We start from the raw sequence: 16986 nt of genomic DNA, 5'->3' as shown, positions 1-16986 counted from the left end.
CGTTCATTCCCTTTCATAATGGTCTGAAACAGATGAACTGGCCCTTTATCCATCCTGGATGCTTCCACCATCATCTCAGCCAAGTGCATCCTACTGCCTTCTCTTGGCAAGTTAAATTGTTTTGCGTTTTGCCTCGTTTGAGATCAACCCATCAGCTGCATTCCTTCCCGTATTTGCAAGAAATACTGGGAATAATAATTCGCATTTTGGGTGCAAACTTTGGTACTTGGGATAGACTCTTCTAATAACTTTCAGGTTCATTTTTTAATTACTTGAATATGGTCTCGCTTTAAATAAGTAGAAAAGCATACTAACCAGCTGTCTTATCTGTTAAACAGTTTCTCCCTCTCTCTCTGTTTCTCTCTCTCTCTCTCTCTGTCTCTCTCTGTTTCTCTCTGTCTCTCTCTGTCTCTCTTTCCTCTCTCTGTCTCTCTCTCTGTCTCTCTCTCTGTCTCTCTCTCTCTCTCTCTCTCTCTCTCTCTCTCTCCCCATCGCTCTCTCTCTTTCTCTCTCTCTCCCTCCCTCTCTCTCTCTCTCCTTCCCTCTCCCTCTTTTTACTTTAGAGGGGAAGGGCAGAGCAATTAAATTTAAGTGATTTGCCCAAGGTCACATGACTAGTCAGTGTTAAGTATCTGAGATCTGAGTTCGGATTTGAACTCAGGTCCTCCTGACTCCAGGACCGGTGCTCTATTCACTTAGACACCTAGCCGCACCCCTCTCTTTTTCTTTATCGCTTTTCCCATCAGTAGTCAAAATCAGTTCTCCTCCACTTTGTAACTAGATGGAAGTCAGGTATCTGGCTTTAATTCTCCCTCACTAGGAAGCAAACACTAAAAAATAATTAATTTATTAAAATCTTTGCATACTTTTCATTTTTGGATTTAGCCCTCCTTCAACCTCTACCTGAAAAATAAAAAGGGGGAAGGGGAAGTAATTCATCAAAATGAAGCAACACATCTACCATCTGACAACATACAAAATATTCCAGACAGGGCTCTGTGCAGCAAAACTGACAGAGGGGAGCCAGGCCCCAAACACAACTCCTGTACAACTTTTGGATAAAAGGCAGAAGGGAGGCCACATCTGTGAAGGGCCCATTGGTGCCTCATCCTTACCATTTGAAAGGATAAGGAAAAGATGTTGGGTCAGGGCCATGCACAATGACCCAACCTTCCTCTCTTTTCCCTCAACCTCATCTCTACTCCTCCACCTCCAAAAGAAAAAGACACCTGAAATTCAAGTCATTCCCTTGTGCTTCCAACACCCATGGCCTTGATTAAGGCACTAAAGACAAGATCTCTCACAATCTCGGATCACAATCTCAAAATCTTCTTTATTTTTAATAACATTTTATTTTTTCCTCCAATTACATGTTAAAACAATTTTTAAAAACTTTTTTTCAAAGTTTTGAGTTCCAAATTCTATCTGTCCCTCCTGCCCTCCCCCTTCCCTGAGATAGTAAGCAATATACATGTGCAATCACGTAAGACATTTCCATATTAGTCATTTTGTACAAGAAGACTCGAATAAATAAAAAAAGAATGAAAGTGAAAAATAGTATGCTTCAGTCTGTATTCAGACAGTATCATTTCTTTCACTGGAGGCGGATAATATGCTTCAGAATCTTCTTTAAAAAGAAAACCTGCACTTTTTAAAAAAATGAACAATGAAAAAAACTGAAATGTGATTTCTGATAGTAAAGAGGGATCAAATACCTTTTCCTTTATCTGAGTCCTAGAAGTTTTCTGAGTTTCCAATGTCGTGATGTAACTGAGAGCACTCCAGGGACGTGGTGAGAGTGAGCGTACTACAAAAAAATATATGTGTAATATGCTTCTGGCTTACTATGGGAGCATGTTAATATGTGAGGGAGGATAAATTGGCAGATATATCAGGGAACTTAAGTGAATAATATCTGTCCCCTATCCTGTGCTGTGGTGAAAATGAAAGTTCAGATATTTAGGACCTAGAAGAATAATATTGTCCAGGTTGAAAGTACTGTCCTTCCCTGTGTTTTGTATCACATATTTCACATTTGATTTCACTTAATACATTTATTAAGCATCTACTGTATGCCAGGCACTGTGCTAGGCACAGTGTTATAGAGACAAAAATCATCTCTCAAGGAGCTTATGATCTTACTGTATATGAACATTAAATAGATAGTGTTCAAGGCAGGCCTTGTTACTAAATCCAGATCAGGAAGAACTGAAGCCCCTAACTTGAGCTGGGTGGGATGGGGAGGAAAAACCTAAGGCTGAGTCATATTATATAGGTCATCAAAGGGCAAACTGCTGGAAGGGATAGATTGGAGCTCAAAATTGGCATGACATTTAAAGCATTTCTGCTGTTCTCTCTGATTTCTCACTTTTTTTTTTTTGGAGTGGCAGTTTAGGGGAGGACCTATTACTATAAGTTAACTGCTTGGGTTTCCAAGAAGTCTAATGATGATACTAGCTAGCACTTTTAGGTTTGCAAAGTACCTTACAAATATTATTTCATTTTATCCTCACAACAAACCCTGGAAGGTGGTTACTAATTATTATCCCCATTTTAGAGATGAGGAAACTGAGGCTAAGTGACTTTCCAAGGGTCCCATGATGAGTGTCAGACAGAATGTGAATTCAGTTCTTCCTGACTTTTATACACTAAAGACAAAAAACAAACAAACAAAAAGACCAGTACTGAGTACTTCAGTATGGAAACTTAGGAATTTTAGGTTCATGATAAAAATAATACAATAAAATACTTCAAGAATTCACAATATCACTAGTGTGGGTACACATGGTCTGCATCTAAGGAGAGGGAAGTCTGCAACCTCTGTAAATTGCAATGATGTTTTCTGAGCTTCTAAGGCCAAAAATATTCATCATCTATTGGCCAGCCCTCTGATGAAAGTAATAATTATTCATATTTCCATGGTGGTAACATGTTCTTCTGTGAAGTAAAAAGTGCAAAATACCAGCATCCCCATTTTTATAGGGGAGAAAACTGAGCCTTAGAGATGTTAGTGACTTTCCAGTGTTTAGCACATTGCCTGGGACATGGTAGGTGCAAATATATATGTTGATTGATTGATTGATTGATTTCTCACAGCCACAAGACTAATAATTGCCACAAGTGGTACTCATTTCGTTTTTCTAACACCAAATCCAGTGGTCTTTCCTAGATTATAACAGGCTATTCATGTGCCATGTTGTCACTTGTCATTACCTGGGTGTTGCAAAGATGTGTATCTTTTGCTCAAAGATAAGGAGATACTTGGGGACTTCTTACATAGGGGAAATGGGGAGTAGGAAGGGTGAGGGAGGCAGAAAGCCAGGCCCAACCTGCAACTAGTCAATCCATTCATTGAATATATGTTCCAAATAATCCTTTGCAGGGTGCCAGGCTAGAACAAAGTAAAGAAAAGGCTAGAGATAGGAGGTTAAATAGCATCTAGCCGATCAGGTGACACTGTTAGGAGGAGTGCATGGAATTGCATTTAGTGAAAATATGATGAAAAATCTCAGGGTCACCAATGTGGTAGCTGAATGGGAATTGACTGTCCTGAGAGCCAGTCCCCTCTCCAGGAGGATGATCTTGGGTAAAGAAGACAATTTAATGGAGTCATAGGTTAGGGATGGGGATTCCAATGGTTCTCATTTAGGGGAGGGATTCAGGATGATTTTGCAGGAAGATTTGTTCAGGAAACCAAATGCAGTTTTAATTTTTTAAACAAATGAAAAGAGCACCTGTGTACCACATCTGTGAGAGGGGCTCTGTCTCTCACTTTAGATGCCGGCACCTAGTCATAAAGGAATAGCAAGAGGGTCCCTTAGTAACCCCTTTCTCCAACATCCTGTCTCAAATGTGTTAATTAAATTTGCAGATGACACTCAATTAGGCCATGTTACAAGTGCCAATAAAACCCAAGTGAAAGGATTTTTTTTTTAAGATTAGAAATATGGGAAAGAAAATGATACTGAACTTGGGAAAAAATTTACATTGAGGCATCTAGGGAAAAATAATCATTAAGGCAAATTTTCATTGGGAGGGCAACACCTGGAAAAGAGTAATGCCTGAAAGAGGCCCTCTGGGTGCTGCTAAGCAGCAAATTAGATACATGTCTACAGCAGAATCTTGCAAGAAAATTGTGACTGCAGCAGATCAGCCTCATGTCACAAAGTGTGGAGATGACTGCCCTCTCTGTGGAATCCTAGGGAGACAGCACCTGGAGGACTGGGCTCCGTTTTGGACACCTCATTACCAGAAAAACACTGATAAACAGGAGGGAATTTGGAGAAGGTAAAAGGAACAATTTAAAACATTGGTTGATGTGGTTCAACAAAATAAAAGCAAAGGAGGGAAGGGAGTCAGAGGTAGAAAAGGACAGTTTTATTTAGGTCATAAATAGGGGAGGAAATGGAAAGGGTATTTTTGTTCGTGGTTTTTAAAAGTCTTTTCTCCCCCTCCAGTTTCAACATCTGTATGGCTGACAGCATAATTAGAAAGAACTGCTTTCCATCCATTATCACATTTGATTATCCCAGTAGCCCTGAGAGGCCCATAGCCCAGGGATTTTTATTCCCATGTTAGATATAAGGAAACTAAAGCCCAGGTTAAGTGACTCCTGTAAGGTCATATAGTCAGTATGGGAGCCAGGACTTGAATCCAGAGCTACAACAGGAATTTTGGCACCTAGGGCTAAGTTGATGGGGGAAGAAGGGGTGGATTAGGAACTGTGGTCATGGAAGTTGGAAAGACTGAGGAAATGGATGGAAAGGAAGTTGGAAGGACTGAGTCTTAGATGTTCAAAGGAGATGGGTCCGAAGTAGATAAGAAAACCATGAGCCACATGCTTGAGGAGGAGGATGGTGATCAGGAAGTCCAGAGAAAAGAGCAAAGATCTGGACAGAATGGAGTAAACTTTAAGGGAGAGGAGGATCTTGTTGAGGGATAGTGGCAGAGGGAGCTCCTGTCCCATAAGAGGATGTGAGAGAAAGAACAGTCTTGGGGAGAGTTCGAAGACATACTGGCCTTCAGGAGAAGGCTGGTGAGAGGAAGAGATGGTGGAGTCAGATGGAGCCATTCAGGCCAACTCTAGAGCCTTTAAATCCAGCTCTTTCATTTTCTAGATGAGGAAACTGATGCCCAAAGAGGTAACTGTCCAAGGTCACAGCTTCAGGATGGGATTGAAAGCCAGGCAAGCTGAGTTTGTTGACAAGAGAGGATAGGCCAGAGGATACAATGGAAATGTAAGGCAGAGATGTAAAAGAAGAAGATTTTGAGGGGAGTTTATTACCGAGGGGGTGGGGAGGAGGAGTCTTCCCCATCACCACTTATCTCATGCTGAGTCCAGTCCTTTCTCATGGGTGGTCTCTACTCCAAGTGATACATCAGAAGCAGCCTGTCCTAGTGGGAAGGCTGGCCCCAGGGGAAGGGGGTGATGGCCATGGAACCCTGAGGGATGATAGCCCAGGGCTGGTTTAAGGGACAGGCTGAGGCTAGCTGGCACTCTGCCAGGGAGAAGAAGCCGACACCCCACTATAGATGGCAACTACTGGGGTAAAGCCCCCTTGCCCTCTGCTGGTTCTGGCTCTATTTCACCCCAAGATATCTGATTCTAAGACTAATGTTCTTTCCCCTATAGCATGCAAAATTACTTGTTTTTTTTGGGGGGGGAGGGATAGTCATGCAAATGCTTGGACCCAAGGAAGGATTCTTTTTTTTTAAGCAATTGGGGTTAAGTAACTTGCTCAAGGTTACATGGCCAGGTGTTTCTGGGTGGGTGCTAAGTGTCTGAGCCCAGATTCGATCCCAGGTTATCCCGACTCTGGGGCCGGTGCTCTTACTCACTGTGCTACCTGGCCGCCCTGAAGGATTCTTTTTTTAAAAAAAATTTTAATAGCTTCAGTATTTTAAATTATTTTGTTATTAAAAGATGAAGCTTAAAACTGGATTATTTGGCTCCTTTCTCTTCTTGTCTCCTCTCAGCACAAAATGCCCATATATCTTAATGACCAACCTCCTCTCAGATCCACAGCTGGGTCCAACACATTCAAGCCTCAGATCAATTTTGTGATCCTGGTGTTTTTCCCCTCTTCTTCTAGTCAGAGTGCCTAGTATGTGACCATGCATGGGGACTCTGTTCTTCTTGGACCCTGTCCTTTGTGAATCTGGTGCTCACTGTCCTTGTGGTAGGAAGTTCCCATATTTTCAGGAGATGTTCACCATATCCAAGGCTACACTGTCAGTGGTAGGAGAGGATTTAGGGAGCTCTGAATCCAAGAAAGGATTTAGAAAAAACTGTGGCAGGGCTGTACTGAGAGTAAGACGGAACTGGGTGTTAATCCCACCTCAGATACACAGTATGAGCCTGGATAAATAGAATCCAATTCAACAAGCATTTATCAAACACCTGCTGAGTACAAAGTACTTTGCTACATGCTTGGGATGCAAAGGGGAAAAATCATTCCTGACCTCAAGAAGTTTACAGTTTGCATTGCATGAGATCAGATAAGTCTGCATCATTTGAGGAGGAGGTTAAGGGGACAAGGAGAGGTCCTGACTCCAGATCCAGGGCTCTGGCCATCATACCACATGGCTTCTCTCACAGCTCCTCCCTGCCTCCCACATATCCCATTATATGGGGCACATAATACTTGGTGAGAACACTTTAAGCTGGTGCATGAATAGGTCCTAACGTGTTCCATTTGGGCCCAGGTCTTGCTCCCTTATTAAGGATTAAGGCCTGGGCTCTCAGAGCTAGTTATTACAATTGAAGAGGCTACAGCAATGGCAGAATTCACATCTGCATCCCATCCACACCCACCTATAGCTTTCCTTACCTCTTCTATCTCGGTCCTGACTAGGGCAATTGTCCCAAACCTAAAAGGCAGACCCAATTTCAGGGCCTCAGTTTCTCCATCTGTGAAATGAGTGGATTAGACCACATGACCTCTGTGGTTCCTATTGACTCTGATACTTGTTTGATCTCTTCTGCCTCCTCACCCCTGGTCAAGGTCATTGCTTGGACTCTGAGCTCCCAAACCTCTTTTCATCCCTAGTTCCCTTTATGTTCTATCTCCAGCCAGGTTCCAGCTCCATTTTTACCTTCCACTCCCAGGCTGACTTGGTAGAAGTGTCAATTAGTCAGTCAACAAGCACTATGTACCAGGCAGTGTACCTTAGTATTGTGCTGGGCCAAAGAAAGGCAAAAAACCAGCACCTGCCCTTAAGCAGCTTATATTCTAACAATGAGATAAACATGTAAATCACTAGTTACATACAACATGTATAAAGAATAGATGGGAGGTAATGTCAGAGGTGAAGGTAGTAGTAGCTTGGGGACAGGGGGGGTCTCTTAGGAGAAGGTGGGATTTGAGTTGCTGGAAGCTTGTAATGTTAATAGGATATAAGATCTTCTCCCCTGTCCCCCACTCCCAGCTTTGAAAAACCCAGATGTTGCTGCCTCTCTCTGGTAACTATGTATGTATTGCCTTGGTCAGACAATTGGATCTATCTGTTGATCTGTGCTAATTTCTTAGACAGTTAGAAGCCCTGTCTGTTGGTTTTTATTTCTCTTCTTGTATTTTCTCTATTTTCTTTGTGTGGATTTTCTCTGAAGTTCAGGGTGCTGATTTTTTTTACCTGAAATAATGAATGTAATTAAAAAAAGATTGTGGATAGCTATCTTCCCTACTAAAGCAGTTCTAAGAACCTGTGCTAGCAGCCATCCTGGGTATGTGTGGTTGCCACTACAAAGCTATGGAAACCAAAAGGTGGAAATGAAGGAGAAGAACACTGCAGGTAGGACCCTTACAAAGTCAGGAGGCAGGAGGTGGGGTGCTATGTTCAAGGCATGGCACCAAGGCAAGTGTAGCAGATCGATTGCTACAAGGAGAGGGGAGAAAAGTATAAGAAGATTGGATAGATAGGAAGGGGCAAAAACCAAACCAAGATTTTATATTTGGTCCTAGAGGTAATAGGGAGAAAATGGAGTTTATCAAAAATGAGGGGGAGGGGATGACATGGTCAGCACTTGGAACAATGACCTCTGCAGAGGAATCTGTGGAGTGGGAAGAGACTTGAGGCAGGCAGACCAATCCGACGTCCTAGAAGACAATGATAAAAGTGAAGGGGGGACTGGCTGGTCTTCTTTATTTTCAAAAGGGGGAGAATAAGCACCTCCCTCATGGTTTGGTTGTGAGGATCAAATGAAATCATGAATGTGAAGTGCTTTACAAACCTCCAGGGACCACATAAATGGGAGTTATTATTTAGTATTATTTCCCCCAAACCTACCTTTCTTCCTGGCTTACCTGTTTCTGTTGAGACTACTGTCATCTTTTCACAGTTATTCTCTCCTGTTCACTCTCTCTTACCACTCTTCTCCCATGCTCACCCCCTAATTAGTTGCCAAGTCTTCTGGATTCCGCCTCCCAAACCAGTCTCCCATCAGTTCCTGATTTTCTACTCATTGAGTAGTTAAGGTTTTCATCACCTCTTCCTTGTACTATTTCTGTGATCTTCTCATTGAGCCATGGACCCCCTTGGCAGTCTGGGGAAGCCAGTCTGGGGAAACCCTTTTCAGAATCATGTTTTTAAATGAATAAAATAAAATACATAGTATTCCAAAGGCAACCAAAGGTTAGTAAAGATAAAGATGCAGGGGCAGCTACATGGCTCAGTGAATAGAGTACCAGCCCTGGAGCAAGGAGGACCTGAGTTCAAATCTGACCTCAGACAATTGACACACTTACTAGCTGTGTGACCTTGGACAAGTTACTTAATCCCAATTGCCTCGCCTTCCTCCATCCCCCCCAAAAATGCAGATGTAATTTTTTCCCTACCCAAGTTCATGGACCACCTGAAATCTATCCATGGATTTCTTGTGGACTGCAGGTTAAGAATCTCTGTTCAACAAATTGTGGTCTATGAATGTAATGGAATACTATTGTTCTATAAGAAATGATGAGCAGGTAAATTTCAGAAAAACCTGGAAAGACTTACATGAACTGATGCTGAGTGAAATGAGCAGACCCAGGAGAACATTGTACACAGTAACAGCAACACTGTGCAACTTAACTCTTCTCAGGATTGCAATGACAATTCTGAAAGACTCAAGATGAACTATTCCATCCACATCCAGAGAAAGAACTAGGGAGTCTGAATGCAGATCGAAGCAGACTATTCTCTCTCTTTTTTCTTTCTCGTGGTTTTCCCTTTTTGTTCTGATTCTTCTTTCACAAAATGTCTAATGTGGAAATATTTTCATTGTGATTGCACATGTATAGCTTGTATCCAGTTACATGCTCTCTTTGGGATTGGGGAGGGGAAGGAGGGAGGAAGAAAATTGGCACTCAAAATCTTATAAAAGTGAATGTTGTAAACTAATTGGAAAAAAAATAAAATACTATTAAGGAAAAAAAGAATCTTGGTTCTAATTGGTCTTCCTGCTTCCATTCTCTTCCCTCACTATTCTGTTCTCCATACTGCTGCCAAAATAATATCCTGAAAGCCTGACCATGTTGTTCTCATGCTCTAAAAAACATCAGTGGTTCCCCATTGCCTCAAAAATAAAATACAAGCTCCACTGTCTTTTAAAGCCTTTCATAGTCTGGTACCAACCCCTTTCTAGATTGACTTCCTATTACTTTCTTCATGTATTCTACATTTCAATCAAAATTGGCACCACCCATCCTTGATGCCTCTCAAGTGCTTATCCATATAAACCCCCAATTCCCAGAATCCTTACCTTCCTATAGGAAGCTAGATATTACAACTTCTCACTTAAAAGATGTCTAGTCCCAGAGATTCTTCTGGGTCCAATTTCTAGGATGAGAAAAAAGGCAGTAAAGTTTTTTTTTAATCTAGGAGGGCTGAGAACAGAATTTTAATTTCTAATTAAATATACCATGCATACATTGCTCCAGGGCAGCTAAACAGGTCAGGTTCCTACTGGTGAATGCCAGACCTCAATGTTTGCCTGCATCCTTCTGGGTAAAGTGGGTTCTCTTCCAAAGCCCTGGAAGGTAAGAAGGAGTCTCTTAGTGTGCTACTTGATGGCTCAGCTAGCCAGGAGACACCAAGACTGGGAAGGAAGGGGGAGATTGGGGAAGGATCACACAGCTCATAGGACAGGTTCATGGCATGGCCTATAGTCCAGTTTTGCTGAAGTCTGGGGTAATACTTATAGCTACCATCTATCTAGTACTTTAAAAGCATTATCTCCTTTGAACTTTACAATAACCCTATAAGCTAGGATTATCCTTATTTTATAGATGAGGTAACTGAAACTTAAGTGATTTTTTTTTGAGGGGGGAAGGCAAGGCAATTGGGGTTGAGTGACTTGCCCAAGGTCACACAGCTAGTAAGTGTGTCAAGTGTTTAAAGTCAAATTTGAACTCAGGTCCTGCTGACTCCAAGACTGGTGCTCTACTCACTGCACCACCTAGCTGCCCCTTAAATGACTTATTGATGGTTACATCAATGTATGTGTTGGAGATAGGGTTTGGACTCAGATGTTCCAGTCACCAAATACAGCATTCAATCTACGATAACACACTTATTCTTATTAAAGGTAAAAGGTAAAAATGGGAGACAAGTGTAGGAGTCATATTCCAGATGTCATGCTAAAGAGCCAGACTTTATTTGGTGCATAATGGGGAGCCACAGAAAGAGTGATGTGAGCCAGATTGCGCTTTAGGACAATCGTAAAGTTCCTAGAACAGAGCATACAAACTTGATCTTGTGGCTCAGAACCTTACACAACTCTCTCAACGGCTTTAATTTTTGGACCAGGACCTATCCCTAAGGAAAAGGAGTGAGAAGGGGATGAAGATTTCTTCACCTTCCACCTCTTTTTTTGCCCCTTTCCAGCTCTTCCCCATGAGAAGGTCATTTAGTGGAAACCAATCAACACCATGTTTGTCCACACAGAAGGCCAGCGTTCCTTGACTCCTCCCTCAGCTTCCATTTCCAACCAGCTGCCTGTTCTCTCTGTGGCCTCCTTTCCATTGCCACTGCCCCTAACTTAGGCAGGACCTTCCTTATAGTCTGAATCTCAGTGTAAAATGTGGACAAAAGTGTGGATTTTGTAAGGTTAGTGTGAGGTAATGTATTAAAAATAATATAGTGGGGGTGGCTAGGTGGCAAAGTGAATAGAGCGCCGGCCCTGGAGTCAGGAGGTCCTGAGTTCAAATCTACCTCAGACACTTGACACACTTACTAGTTGTGTGACCTTGGGCAAGTCACTTAACCCCAATTGCCCTGCCCTTCCCCCTCCTAAAAACAAAAAAAGCAACAAAAAAATAATACAGTGAACCTGACCAATCTCTCTCTTCTCTCTCTCAAATTTGATTGTACTGTTGTTCTGTGTACCAGTAATACCTTCCTTGACCTTCTTCCATATCTTGAAATACTGCCTCTGTCCTTCAAGACCCTGCCCAAATGTCAGCAACAAAGTGAATCTTTCCCTGAATCCCCCAATCACAAGTGATTATTTATTCCTCTCACCTCTCAAAGCACTTTGTAACTCTCTTATGGGCTTAGCCAAATTTCCTTTATAAAGTAGTTGTTTGTGTGCCTGCCAGCTTCCCTACTAGACTAAATTCTTTGCAGGCAGGAGTCCCATCTTTGCATCATCATGGGTTTAGAGCTGGAAAGAACATTTTACAAATCATCCCCTTTATTTTACAGACTAGGAAAGTGAGGTCTGGAGAAGTTAAGTGATTTGTCTAGCATCTGAGAGATAGCAAGGGCTCATTTGTATAAAAGATGTTTATTTTAGAAAAAAGAATTAGGGAGTGAGAAAATTCAGAATGGGGTGGCACTAGGAATCTGCTTGTGTATTTGTACTGGTATCTGCAAGGCTTTCCCCATGCATAGCTTCATTCTTCTGCATTGTATGTACCCCTGGGTGAGTCTTGAAGGGGAGGGAGCAGCTATGGGGTTGAGGCAAGGAAAGCTAGATTAAAGGGAAGTGGAGTGGCAGAATAGGGATGGGGCAAGGGACTGAAGGTCATGATAAAGTCAATGAGAAGGTGGAGGATGAGGGGTTGGGAGAGAGGGACGTTTAGAAGGCTCCAAATGGAGAGTGGAATTTTAAAGCTCTACATTATAGATCACAGTTATGGAGTATTTAGAAGCAGGGGTGAGCTGGAGCTAGTTTCTCAAGAGCCAATGATTAAATTCTTTTAAAAATTATTATTTTTTTATTTTTGGAGGGGGGAAGGCATGGTAATTGGGGTTAAGTGACTTGTCCAAGGTCACATCGCTAGTATGTGTTAAGTGTCTGAGGCCAAATTTGAACTTAGGTCCTCCTGATTCCAGGGCCAGTACTCTAATCACTGTGCCACCTAGCTGCCCCAGAGCCAATGGTTAAATGGTCAAATGTGAGCATTTATGCCTTGCAAATCAGTGACCACTACAAATCAGGACTTGGATTTATTTTTTTAGTTGATTGTCTAGACTTAAAGTGATGGGGAAAAGGCTAATGATGCAGAAAAAACTTCAAAGTATGGCTCCTTCCCTTCCTCCCCTGACATGCCCCACCCCCTCAACTGGTTGTTGAATATTTACTAGTATATCTCAGGCCAGAGGTCAATGAGTCCCACCTTGTCATTTCACAGACAAGGAAACTCCAGCCCAAAGATCACACAGGGTAGCAAGTAGCAAAGTCAGGATTTGAACCCAAATCCTCTGACTTTAAATCCAGCACCTTCTCTCCCTTTGGAGGTAGAATAATTATGAAAGTTGGTGAGGTTTTAGGTGCGACCACGCCAGTGCAGGAGTATAGAAAAATGTATTTGGGTTTGTACTAGATTGGTGCTGTCAAGCTCAAATAGAAATGGGGGCGGAGGGGGGGGAACTAAACCCAACATAAGGATCCTTGTGGGTTGCATATTGACTTAGAAAACCATGTATTAGCATTATCTGTGTCTGTTGTATTTTTATGTTGCTAAATATCTCCCAGTTACATGTTAGACTAGTTCTGCCACACTGGGGTGGGGGTGAGAGAGGGGGTGTCTTATGCAGCGAGCTGGCCCTGTGTTTGACACCTCTGCTGTAAACTACTCAAATTCTTTTAAAACAATTTTGAAACTTGAGCTGTGATTTAATTGATATAGGGCAGTGATTCTCAAACTTTTTGGTCTTAGGACTCCTTTACACTCTCAAAAACTGAGGACCTCCCCCCTACCCCAAAGGGCTTAATTATTTGTGGGCTATGTCTATTGAAATGTATTGTATTAGAAGTCAAAACATCGGGGCGGCCAGGTAGCACAGCGAGTAAGAGCACCGGCTCCAGTGTTGAGAAGACCTGGAGATTGAATCCCGCGCTCAGACACTTAGCACCCACCCAGAAACACCTGGCCATGTAACCTTGAGCAAGTTACTTAACCCCAATTGCTTAGGGGCGGCCAGGTGGCTCAGCGAGTAAGAGCACCGGCTCCAGTGTGTGTCGGGATGACCTGGATCAAATCCGGGCTCAGATACTCAGCACCACACCCAGAAATAATAACTGGCCGTGTAACCTTGAGCAAGTTACTTAACCCCAATTGATTTAAAAAAAAGAAATCAAAACATCTTAGCATTATTAAGAAAATAGTTTTGACTTCACAGATCACTTGGAGGGTTCCTGTATCATACTTTAAGAACCACTGGATAGGGAACTCCCCATGATGGACATCTCCTACCAAAGCATCCATCTCAGCACCTGCTCTGTGGCTTAGAGACTTGCTAAGGACACAGGGAGACAGCATACATTCTAGAGCAGACAGGAGACGTGAAGTTTGAGGAGTGATGAATTTATGTCAGAAGGTCAGTGATGGCTGCCTTCTTGACTATTCCTGAGAATGCCTAAGTCAAGTTACTGCTCATAATTCCCTGGCAACCAAGAGGCCTTGGCACACAGTCTTAATCCATAGCACCTGATGACAAGCAAGTAGTAGGTGGAGAATTCAGGGATTTCTTTCCAGGAAACCCAAGTTCATTTCCCTTTAGGGGGGAGGCTAAGTAAGATTCACTATAGGGAGGAGAATTAGTTTCTTGGACCTTCAAGAATTGTGCTTTGACAAGGTATTGTGCTGCCCTTAGAAAAGAAAAAAACTCCACACACAAGTGACCTTGATTCTACTTTTCTTCAGTTAGACCTGCAAAGATGAGGCATATTCCACAAAGCATTTATTAAGTACCTACTGTGTGCCAAACACTGTGCTAAGTGTTTTACAAATATCTCAACTAGTAAGTTCAGATGAAATTATTTATCTAAAATAAAAAATGTAAACTCTAAGATAAATGGCAAACTGTAAGAAAAAAGTACCCTTAAAAAATTCTACCTGACGTGAGTCTAGTGAGTGAACAATAAATGTGTGGTATTATAGCACTTCTATCACTATTCATAAGGATTTCAAAATAGCAAAGTGATAATAATTAGAGAAAAGCAAAATTAAAGCAACTCTGAGGTTCTGTCTCACGCCCAGTGGACTGACCAAGACAAAAAAAGAGGAAAATGACAAATGCTGGAGGGCCTGTGGGAAAGCAGGCACATTGATATGCCATTGGTGAAGTTGTGAATTAGTCCAACCATTCTAGATAATAATTTGGAACTGTTTCCCCCCAAAATTACTAAACTAAGCATATCCTTTAATTGCTCTAGCACTTGATTCTGGAAGTCTATATTTGCTAGATTATGTCTAAACTCTTGGAAGATCTTAACCTGTCTAATTTAAACTTTATATCTCCCTTAGAAGAGTACTCTGCACAAGGTAGGTAAATAGTGCTTATTGTAATTTTGACCAACCAGCTTTAAAGATATTTCCTGGCTTAGGCCTATGAATTCTACTCACCTATAACCCATAGCCAAGGGCCCCAAGCTCTGGTTTTATATGATTCAAGTCTGATTTGTAGGGCAGCCCCCTAAATCAGTGTTATTTTGTAACTCAGAGTTTATTTGGGAAAGTCTCCAAATATAGCTCACGTCTAGCTCTGCATGACTGTGGATAAAAAGGGTGCCCTCCACCCAGATGCTGCGTAACAGTTTGAGGTAGCAGCACATTTATTGGGTTTGGGATAATGTTTATTCCATCCCATACAAAATACAGAAGATGCAAAGGACTAACACTATCACATGACAAACGTTGAAAACACATATTGTAGAATGATCCATAATAGCCGTGAGTAATCAATACAATTCTCCTCTCTATAGTGAGTCTTACTCGAAGGTTCCTAAACCCCATCAAATTCAGTGTCACCCTGTGACTTAGACTCCCCCCCAAAGGGCAATGAACTTAGGTTTCCTGGAAAGAACTCCCTGACATTTTCATGAGTTTCTCTTTAGCCCCACAGAGATCCATATAAGTCATATAATACTGTCCTGAGAGACTAAATTTCCCCTACAAGGGAAATTCACTTGGAGCTACTAAACAGGAGACCCTTTTATTCCTATTGGACCCATACCATCTAAGTAATTCATGTTAACAGTGGAAGGGAAAGTCCAGGGCCCTTGCTCTCCCATATCATGATTTTATTCCCTGATGCTAGTCCTCCCAGTGCCAGGGAACCATGTGTATTAAACTAGTCTCTTGCCAAGAGACATACTTCTCAGGAAATTCCCCTCCTCTTAATAGCCCAGATCACTGAACTCTTAATTTTGGCATTATTTGTGAAGTAAGTTCTGAACTCACTACTGCTCAAGAAATCCCCCTTCTCTGGGTAGAAATCCAGACTCTGGAACCAGGCTGTTGAAGAAATTTCCCTTCTTTAGATAGAAGGTTGGAGTCTAGGACTCCAATCTGGGATTGCTAGAGAAGCAGCTAGGAACTCTCAACATTGAGTTACATGATTCCTCTTTCCATGACTACCAAGGGATTGAAAGGCTGCATCATTGCTGCTCCAAGGCTAAGCCCAGGAACTTGACTTTGTGAAGAAACCCTCCTTTTGGAACGTGTATGTGAGAACATCTAGAGTTTCCATATGCTTCTGGCCCAAGGCTTCCATTAACAGCCCCTGTTTAGGGGAGCTCTCTTACCCTGATCCCAGTTCTGCCATATTCTCAGGATGTCCTTAGAGGAGAATTGAATAAGAAAGATCGTGAGTCCACAATGAAGATCCCCAGAGTGCCAAGGCTGCCTCCTCCTATAACACGCAACTCACAACAATGGAAATCAAGCAATCCAATTTGGGGGCAGCCCCTATTACTGAAGTGTATCCTCTTTTAAAGAATATTTTATTAGGGGAAAGAATCTGGAACTCAAATTTTTAAAAACAAATGTTAAAAAAATTGTTTTTTACATACAACTGGGAAATGGGATGTACAGTCACTGGGATATGGAAATCCATCTTGCTCTGCTGGAAAGTTGGGGGGGGGATGATGGGGAGGATATAAGAAAGAACAGATTGGGGGAAGGAGTATTCAGTAGGCTTGCTATTTTGGGGTGGGGAGTAGGGGAAAGATGGGGGGAAAACTGTAACTCAAAATTTTGTGGAAATGAATGTTGAAAACTAAAAATAAATAAATAAATTAAAAAATTTATTCCCCTCCCAATTACATGTAAGAAAAATTTCTGACATTTTAAAAAAGTTTTAATTTCCAAATTCTATCCCTCCCTGCTTCCCTCCCTGAGATAGTAAGCAATCTAATATGGATTATACATGTGCAACATCCTATTAACAAAAATGTATGTTCTCCCCCCCCCAAAGAAAATAAGATAAAACCCTTGTAAAAATAAGCATAGTCAAAGCAAAATTAACTCTCTCATTGACAATGTATGTCTCAATCTGAGTCCATTGCCTGTCTGTCAGGAGGTGAGTAGCATATCTCCACATAAGGTCTCTGGAATCATGGCTAGTCACTGCATTGATCAGAGTTAAACCTTTAGAAGTTAGTTGTTTGTAAAATGCTGTTTTCCTATAAATCATTCTCACTTTGATCTGTGTCAGGTCATAGAGATCTTCCCAGGTTTCTCTGAAACTGTCTCCGTCATTTCTTACAGCACAACAGTA

The 16986-nt window shown here is 41.9% G+C and overlaps 1 protein-coding gene across 1 annotated transcript in view; it reads right to left on the bottom strand.

The window, feature by feature from the left end:
- Positions 1 to 8328, bottom strand: part of CNNM1 (cyclin and CBS domain divalent metal cation transport mediator 1) — an 84544-nt gene extending 76216 nt beyond the window's left edge. The window contains exon 1 of the mRNA XM_069067080.1: positions 8304 to 8328. Within this exon, the coding sequence (XP_068923181.1) occupies positions 8304 to 8328 (25 nt within the window). The remainder of the gene's footprint in view (positions 1 to 8303) is intronic.
- Between the last annotated feature and the right edge of the window lie 8658 nt (positions 8329 to 16986).

Source organism: Petaurus breviceps, unplaced genomic scaffold (assembly GCF_028583685.1).
Source record: "Petaurus breviceps papuanus isolate PSGF00001 unplaced genomic scaffold, PetGlider_PUasm1.0 90740, whole genome shotgun sequence".
Lineage (NCBI taxonomy): Eukaryota > Metazoa > Chordata > Mammalia > Diprotodontia > Petauridae > Petaurus > Petaurus breviceps.
This window is presented reverse-complemented; position numbering and strand designations above follow the sequence as displayed.